Source organism: Onychostruthus taczanowskii, unplaced genomic scaffold, assembly GCF_017590055.1.
Source record: "Onychostruthus taczanowskii isolate IOZ18803 unplaced genomic scaffold, ASM1759005v1 scaffold83, whole genome shotgun sequence".
Lineage (NCBI taxonomy): Eukaryota > Metazoa > Chordata > Aves > Passeriformes > Passeridae > Onychostruthus > Onychostruthus taczanowskii.
Genome location: NW_024506221.1, coordinates 924,014 through 933,206, shown reverse-complemented (window position 1 = coordinate 933,206; position 9,193 = coordinate 924,014). Strand labels below are relative to the sequence as shown.

The 9,193-nt window shown below is 46.3% G+C and overlaps 1 protein-coding gene across 1 annotated transcript; it reads left to right on the top strand.

Moving 5' to 3' along the window:
* The first annotated feature begins 1,236 nt into the window (after positions 1–1,236).
* FST (follistatin) lies at positions 1,237–8,162 on the top strand. Its single transcript, XM_041424570.1, has 6 exons — positions 1,237–1,677; positions 3,676–3,867; positions 4,271–4,489; positions 4,832–5,056; positions 6,090–6,320; positions 7,039–8,162. The coding sequence occupies exons 1-6, from the start codon at positions 1,596–1,598 to the stop codon at positions 7,119–7,121; spliced, it is 1,032 nt and encodes a 343-aa protein (XP_041280504.1). The 5' UTR covers positions 1,237–1,595; the 3' UTR covers positions 7,122–8,162.
* Positions 8,163–9,193: the final 1,031 nt, after the last annotated feature.

Genomic DNA, 9,193 nt, shown 5'->3' with positions numbered 1-9,193 from the left:
GGGGGCGGGAGCGGGGAGGAGGGGTGTGGGGAGGGCCGGGCGGAGGGCGCGGGCGGCCGCGGCGCACCGGCCCCTGACCCGGCACTGTCCGGGCATTCCTGTCTGCATACTTCGCAGTCTGTTGTGCTTTGGTGGCTCAGAAAAGCGAAAGAATCGAAATTTAAAAGGCAGCTTTTGAATAAACAATACCATTTTCCGTTAAGTAATCGTTTTGTATAAAAGGAAATATCGCCTACTCAGTTTCATTCAGCGGTGCCAAAAAATGTTATAAATGAGAGACCGCCAACTTTTCTAAGGGGAGAATAATGCCAGACTGTGCTTAATAAACTAGTGCCCTAGAAGTTCATTATCGATGTTGCAATCTTTCTGTTTCTGAAAGGAGACCGCCTACGTCGCCCCCGTTCCCGTCTCGTCCTCGCGGTCTCTCCCAGTGAAAAGCCTATCACCCGGGAACGGCTCTAGGTATTAAACTTTTAGCCGGTTCTGTCTTTGGGGGCTTTTGGGTTTGTTCAGGTTTGGGGCAGACCGATCGGGATTTGGGGTTTCTTTGGGCCGAGCGATCTGTCCGCCCGCCCGCCGGAGGTGCGGGCAGTGGGATGTATCCTCCGCAGCCACCTCGCGCGGGGACCGCGCCCGCGGAGCCCACTCCGGGCGGGCGGGCTCCGCTCCGCGCCCCGGCAGCGCCCCCGGCCCGCCGGAGGGACCAGGGCGGCGTAAAATGCAAACTAATGCTATACGTTTGTATACAATAACTGGGTATAACCGATAATTATTAAATACATACTTTGGGCTTATGCGTAAGACATTATATACAGCCTATATTTATATCTATACCCCTTGAGTTACCCTCCAAGAAGAAGGTCAGTTCCCTGGACATGAACATTTATTTTTCTTTCTCACAGCATACACACACGCACACATTTTTAAACTGCCTGTGGCCTCGTTGGCGGATTATAAATGTCTCCTTCTCGCTGTGATTTGTTTAATCCGTGGAAATGGTGCTGGTCCTATGTAAACAAGCCAAGTGCGGAATGAAGGCAGTCACCCATGCGTGGCCAGCCTGCCTATTTGTCAGAAAACCTTCATAAATACTGAGCCGGGGCTGGGCAAGGATGTGATGTCTCCATTTTTGCCAGGAAAGGGCACGGGGAAGACAAAGCGAGGCAGAGCGCCGTGTAACCTTTCAGGGAGAGCGAGCGCGATGCTCCCGCCCGCCGGGGCCGGGGCCGGGGCCGGGGCCGCTCCCGCCGCTGCCCCCGCCGGCGGCTCCGCCGCTCAGGGCTGCGCGGGTGCGCGCCTGTGTGTGCGTGCACCTAGAGCGGATAATTGGAGAGGGTTTCCAGAAGGTGGAAAATGTCACCTGATTCACACTGAACTTTTTAAATCTCCCCACCCCCGAGCAGACACACACACACATTAGGAGACCGCCCACCGCAGACAGCTAGGACCCCCGTATAGATTTAAAGAGAGACTGCATTCAGAGCCTGACGTTCATTCAATAGAGCGATCATAAGCAGGCTGGCTAGTGCTCGCTCCCTCTCCCTACTCCCCCTCACGCTGTCTCTGCCTCTGTCTCACTCCCTGCTATACTGAGGATGTTAAATCAGAGAATCCACCCGGGCATGCTCTTAATCCTGATGTTTCTGTGCCACTTCATGGAAGATCACACAGTGCAGGGTAAGACCAGACTGTTTGTTCGCAGATATATTTCTTTATTATTATTAATGTTTTCTGTCTTTCGGGCACGGTTTAGTTTGCATGTGGTGTTAAACGCCTCTCTCCAAGGTCCAACAGAACAGAAGTCAACTGTGGGCTTTGTAGCGAGGTGCAGAGGTGTCATTTAGATCCCTTTTTGATCGGATCTTCGCACTGCTCTGCAAAGGCACAGAGGACAGATAGGATGTTTCTTGGTTTTTGTTGTTATTATGCAGCATGAATGAAGAGCAGCATCGTGAGGGAACTTTCCCAATCTCGGCTGCCGAATGAATGCACAAAGTTTGTTGGTAATTTAGTTCAGATTTTTATCTCTCCTGACTGACTGAAGGAGAGGTGGTGATGGAGAACCCCACGATTACAGCTGACATTTTTAGAAACCAATAAGTGGTCATTTTACTGAGTTTAATATTGGGATATTAGTATTTCCTCCTCCTCCTCCCTACTCTTTTTTTTTTTTTTTGGTTGGGGGGGGTGTGTGAGTAAATATTAGTGTTGTAAATTCTCTTGCGCTGAAGAGTATCCTTAAATAAGTTGGTGGTTGGTTTTTTTTCTTTTTCGTGCGAACAAAACAAACCCAACCTGATATTGACAACTCTTAAGAGCCCTCTTTCGACACAAGGGAATATTGATCTTTAATTTGGGAGCTTTTCCCCTTTTCTTGACCATGTTCCAGCCACAGCCTGGACGTGTTGCCATTGTGGTTTTTTGGTTTTTTTATAATTCTTTTCTTTTTCCCTTCCCCAGTACCGGTATAGATATAAATTAATATAACGTAGGCAGCTGTAAGACACAAAACTTTTTTTTAATAAGTGAATTTTAGTTTGTTCAAGGCGAGCCCAGCCCCGGTGCGGCGGGGGGGGGGGGGGGCCCCCCCCCCGCGCCCAGCAACATCTCCGCTGGCCGATCCTGACCCCTCGCTGCTGTACATTCCCATCGGAGTAAGGAGGCAGGATCGAGCCCTGGCTGGATTAGCAGCAGAATCAATTGGTATTGAGTTGCTGGAGAAGTCACATTGGTTATTCACGAGAGATTCATCTCAACTGAAATGCTCCAGCTAAAAAAGGGGGAGTTGCTTAGACTAATGTTCTTGGCTTGACTCCACAAATAACAGGGATACAAGAGGGGGGGAAAAAAAGGCAAAAAATGACCCCAAGAAAAACCACTCTATCCGGTGTAAGGACAGTGTACTTTCCTCTGAAATGTTTGCAGGAGAGATGGCACCTATAACTTTTCCAGCTTGATCGATTTTTAAAACTCTATGGGGACCTCCTACTACAAGTGTCCTTGTATTTTATGTACTTTGCTCACTTTTTTTTGGAACTCTGCTGAATTATTTTAGCGAAGGAGACATTTGTTAATAGAAACAGCAAAACGTGGCGATTTCGAAAGACTTCTCTAACAGCAAATGTTCCCAATTCGTGCAGATTGCAAAATGGGCTGGGAGTGAAACTGTGCGGCACTAAAACAATGCTGCTGTGCAGCCGCGGTGAGGAGGAGAGGGCAGGGGGAGGAGGAAGGAATTTGCAAGCGCGATTTTCTTTTTATTCCCTTTTAAATGCACATCCTTTTCAAGCCTCTGTCACGTGTCGGCAGTGCTCCTTCTGCTCTACATATGGAATAAATACCTCCAAAAACTCTCGCTCTGTTTTGGTTGGGTCTTCTCTTTCTTTCATTTTGTTTTGTTTTCTTTTGTTTTGGATTTGGTTTGGTTTTCTTGGTTTGGTTTTTTAGTTCTTTTGTGGTTTTGGGGAGGATTTTTTTTGTTTCGTTGGGGTGGGAGGGTTTGTTTGTTTTTTTAACTGCGCTTCCAAATGGGCCGTAGTAGCTGCGGGTTATGAAACGGGACAAATAAAAGGAAACAGTCTAGTAAAAGTCACGGCAAGGCGCACGTGCTGTGTCTGGGTCACTGGTGGCCGCCACTGATCCGTCTGGGTGTCCCCCCCGCCCCCCGCCCCACAGCTGGGAACTGCTGGCTCCGGCAGGCGCGGAACGGGCGCTGCCAGGTCCTCTACAAAACCGACCTCAGCAAGGAGGAGTGCTGCAAGAGCGGCCGCCTGACCACGTCGTGGACGGCGGAGGACGTCAACGACAACACGCTTTTTAAGTGGATGATTTTTAATGGGGGAGCCCCAAACTGCATCCCGTGCAAAGGTGAGGGGGTGCTGGCGAGCTGCTCCCTGCTGAGGAGCGGCTCCGGCAGGGGCTGGTCTGGGTGAAGAGGAGCGGGGAGTGAGTTGGAGGGCTCCCTCTGTCCTCTCGCTTCCTTCCTCGTCGGGGTTTTGAGGGGCGTCTCGTACCAGCCCCGGGATCGCGGGGGGGACCCCCATTTCTGCCCGCCGCCTTGCACATCACGAGGAGGAGGGGAGACACTCTCTTTCCCCCTGCCCTCACTGGCGGAGGGAATTTACCTCGGGCGGCGTGTCCTGGAACGGGAGGGAACGGTGTTTTTGCTCTGTGCTCTGGGTTCATGGTATCTTTTTTTCTTTAAGCAGTTTTGACACCAGGTCTCTTCTGCACGCTTGGTACTAAAGTGGTGCCTCTTTCCTTCCATCAGAAACATGCGAGAATGTGGACTGTGGACCCGGGAAGAAATGTAAAATGAACAAGAAGAACAAACCTCGGTGTGTTTGTGCTCCGGATTGCTCTAATATCACTTGGAAGGGCCCCGTGTGTGGCTTAGATGGGAAAACCTACAGGAACGAGTGCGCCCTTCTCAAAGCCAGATGTAAAGAACAGCCTGAACTTGAAGTCCAGTATCAGGGCAAATGCAAAAGTAGGTTTGCAAATCTAATCCAATCTCCCTCAAATGCCAAAGGGTGTCTGTCTGAGAGTAGGGAGGAGATGTTGGATGTACTTCCTCACAGGAACCAGGTTGGGAGAGAGTAACTAGACCATGCTCAGCAGACAAGGATGTAGCTGAACTGAGAGCTCCCCATAGTCTGGCAGCACTTGTGTTCACACTGCTACCCTGAGATATGAAGGCATCCTCCAGCAGCCCTTAAACGAGGAGAGCTGCTGAAGGCTTTTATGTGGTCATTTGTTGTTGTCACCTATACACTCCTCACTGGGATCCTGGTATCTTCTACTAATCACTGTGTTTCTGTCTGTATTTCAGAGACCTGCAGGGATGTCTTATGCCCAGGGAGCTCCACATGTGTGGTTGACCAAACCAACAATGCCTACTGTGTGACATGTAACCGAATTTGTCCAGAGCCTACCTCCCCTGAACAGTATCTCTGCGGGAACGACGGCATAACTTACGCCAGTGCCTGCCACCTGAGGAAAGCCACCTGCCTCCTGGGAAGATCCATTGGATTAGCCTATGAAGGAAAATGCGTCAGTAAGTATCTTTGGAGGAGACTGAGTGTGGGGGGGCTTCCTCAATCACCTGTTTCAGAGTATCCAGTGTGTGTAACTGGACGGATGTAGCTAGTGCTGGGGAAGAAGAGAGGCTTCAGCAGCTTGGGTTAGTGCTCCCCTCCCAGAAGAGGAGAGCCAGGGTGAACTTAGTCCTGGAAAAGATTGCAGTAGGCATGAGGGAGAAGAGGGCCTGATCCTGCTATGGCTGTGGGTGCTGACATTAGTATCCAATGGAGAAATAGCCTCCCTGAAATAGATGATGAGGTGGTTACGATGTAATAAGGTCACTGTATTCAATGGGTCTGTATTCCTGGAAACAATTGTCTTCAAGTGGTCTTGGCAAAGACTATGTTAACTTAATTGAAAACATCTGATCACTTTTTCCTCTTTAGAAATAATTGTGGGCTTTGGAGACAGTGGGTGGGTGAAGATAGGCAAATAATTTCTGTGCAACTTGACATTCTGTGTTGGAAGTGATTCCAGAAAGGATTGATAGCGGAGTGTATTATGAAGAAGCACCTGCAGGGCAACCTCTGCTCCCCAAAACTGCTGGGGGAATCTGGGAGAGTCTCAGGTTGCTTTAAGTTTGCCTAGGTTGAGGTGAATTCCCTTTCAAATCTTGTAGACAACTGCTGTCTGTGGGTTAGCTTAAAAATAATAGATTAAAAATGCTGGACCTGCTGACAAATCCTGCATTTACCACTAATTTGGGGAGCCAAATTTCCACTGACATGAAATGGAGCAGGAAAGTCATGTACAATAGGCAAATGTAATTCTGTATTCCCAGGGCCAAGCTTTGCTGGCACAGCTGTCTTTCCTCCCCCACATATAGACAGGCACTGTTGTCCAAGGGAATACTTGCTTGAGCAAAATCAGCAAGTATCATCACATCTACTGTATCTGAGCTTTCTTTCTTCACAGTTCACAGGGAAAAGGGAGGTTTTGGGGGTTGCTTGTCTTTGCTTTTTCCTTCGTCTTTTCACTTACCTCTAGCATTCTGTGTGTATTTTTAGAAGCCAAATCCTGTGAAGACATTCAATGCAGTGCTGGGAAGAAGTGCTTGTGGGATTTTAAGGTTGGCAGAGGTCGGTGTGCCCTCTGTGATGAGTTATGCCCTGAAAGCAAGTCAGAAGAAGCAGTGTGTGCCAGCGATAACACAACTTACCCAAGCGAGTGTGCCATGAAAGAGGCAGCTTGCTCCATGGGTGTGCTTCTAGAAGTGAAGCACTCTGGATCTTGCAACTGTAAGTGAGATTTTTAACTCTGCAGACACTTAAGGCTTCTGAAGGCGATACCTAGGTAATGAAGACTTACACCTTTAAACATAAGAAAGATTGATTTATTGATTCAAGGTACAGTAGAATATAAGTATCTATCTTTCACGCACACACTTTGGTTGCTGATAAAATGCAATAGATCTCCAACAACGAGCTGGCCTTCAAGTTGGAGTTTTTGGGGATGTTCCAAGGACAAGCCATTCTATCAGAAAGGGGTTGCCCGAGGAGTGTAATTCTAGTGACTTTTTTTGTACTTTGTCTGCTCTTGTGTGCTTTGCTGATTGCTTTATTAACACCTGGATAAACTCTTAACTCGGTCCAAAAGAACAAGCTTAAAGGTAGTACGTGGCACCTGGTTTAGCACAGTTGCCTCTACTAACTCTGAATGAAGGACACAAAGCAATTAAACTAAAACACCAGAGCGCTTTTTATTTGATTTCAGGAATCTGCCAATAAAACCTGAGCCATTGATTCTTCAGAACTTTCTGCAGTTATGACTTCATAGATTATGTGTAAAAAACCTTATTTCATAACAGCAGATGCCAAAGAGCATCTCACTACAAGTCGCATAAAATGCAACGCTGTATTATGGCTGTTCAGAGGGCTTTCAAAACATGCACTGAGCTGCTTCTGCGCTGTTGTTGTCCTTATTTAAACAACAGCTCCCCTGTATTCCCCCATCTAGCAATTAATGAAGACCCAGAGGATGAAGAGGAAGATGAAGACCAGGACTACAACTTTCCTATATCTTCCATTCTAGAGTGGTAAAACCTCCATCACTATTGAAACAGCCATTGGGCACAAAATCAATGTCCGTACTGTAAATAAGTGTATGCTTATTTATTTTGGGGAGAAAAAAAAAAAAAGTATACATATAGTTGAGTCTCGTAGACATTTATTTATACTGTGTCATGTTTTATAATTTATACATAAAATGTCTGGTTGACCGTACACCTTGTTTTTTGAAGAAATTTATTCGTTACGGGAAGAGCAGTGTTATTTATTGTGAGGTCTCTTGCTTGTAAAGTAAAGCTTTTCTTTTTTCTTGTGAACTATAAAAGTCCATTCCTTAGAGCCTACCCACATGATCTCATCTCTTTGTTTCACTGATGTTAACTTTTTTCCACTTTAACAAACTTGCATGTCAGTTTCTGTTACATTTATTTATTGGATTTTCTTTTTGCCGGTTCTGTACATAAAAGATCCCTGTGTTTTTGTTTACAAGGAATCTTGACTGACCAAAAGGCATTGTAACTGACTAAAGTATACTGTCAAGGTGCAGTGAGGCAATCTTTAAGGAAACTTCTTGCACTTCATTTTCTGTACTTCTCATCACATTATGTACTGAAGTAATCTCAGTGTATTGAGAGTTTACACTGTACTATACAAATTTTGAACCCAAAGAAATTGGATTGTGAAGTTTGATAACACCTACAGGCTTAACTGTAATAAGAATAAAGGTTTCATTTTATTTTTATTGTTTTAATTTTTTGTCACATGCATAAGTGTTTTATCAGGTGTTTCCTTTAAGACGGTCTTGCAGTACCACTTTCAAAATTTTCTTTTCCAATCGGTGTGTTGCTAAAAGTTATATCAAAGCTTTATCAGTTCAAGTTTCTTGCTTTTCATAATACTTTTTTTCTGATGCAATTTTATATTTTCAAACATGGCGAGTTAAATATAAATTCATTTAAATATATAGTTTTGTACTTTTCTACCATGTAAATGTGCAATGTATATAAAAGTTATAATGTGTATTTGTAAATAAATGATGAGTGAAAAAAAAAATAAAAAGTGGAATTTTCCCTAGAGGCAGTCTTCAGTCTTTCTTTTTGAATAGTTTTGGTCCTTTGGATTCCTCTGCACCATGCGACACAACTTAAAGCCAAAGCTGTCAGTTCACACTGATATAAGAAACCCTCTTTTCAGATGCAAACAATGTCATTACTGTTTAAGTACAGTGATAGAGGAGAAGAGATTGATCTTTTTTCTTTTCCACTCTCAATCCTCTCAATAGGAACTCCGTAATTTCATAGAATCAAAACGTGTTTTGGGTTAGAACAGACTTTAAGACTGTCTAGTTTCAACTCCACTACCATGGGCAGGGACATCTTTCACTAGACCAGGTTGATCAGTGGGCCATCCAACCTGGCCTCAAACACTATGCCAGGGGTAGGGCATCCACAGCTTCTTTGGGCAACTGTTCCAGTAAAGAATTTTTTCCTAACACCTAGTCTCAATTTCTCTTCTTTCAGTGTGTACCCATTTTTCCTTACCCTGTAACTCCAGTTACTGTCAGAGAATCCCTCTCCAGCTTCCCTGCAGGCCCCTTCAGATACTGGAAGGTGTCTCTGAGGTCCCACACAATCCTCTCTCCTCCAGGCTGAGCAACCCCCACTTTTTCAGCCTGTTTTCATAGGAGACATGCTCCAGTCATCTTACCAACCTCATGATCCTTCACTGGACTTGCTCTAGAGGTTCCATGTCCCTCTGATACTGACGACCCCAGAGCTGGATGCAGTGCTCCAGGTGGGGTCTCGGCAGAGCAGAGCAGAGCAGAGCAGAGCAGAGCAGAGCAGAGCAGAGCAGAGCAGAGCAGAGCAGAGCAGAGCAGAGCAGAGCAGAGCAGAGCAGAGCAGAGCAGAGCAGAGGGGTACAACCCCTCTCTCAATCTGCTGGCCAGCGCTGCTTCGGATACAGCCCAGGATTTCCTTGGCTTTCTGGGTTGGGAGCACTCACTGCGGGCTCATGGAGAGTTTTTCATCAGCCACTACCCCTGAGTCCTTCTCCACAGGGCTGCTCTCAAGCACTTCTCTGCCCAGCCTGTGGGGTGTCTGGGA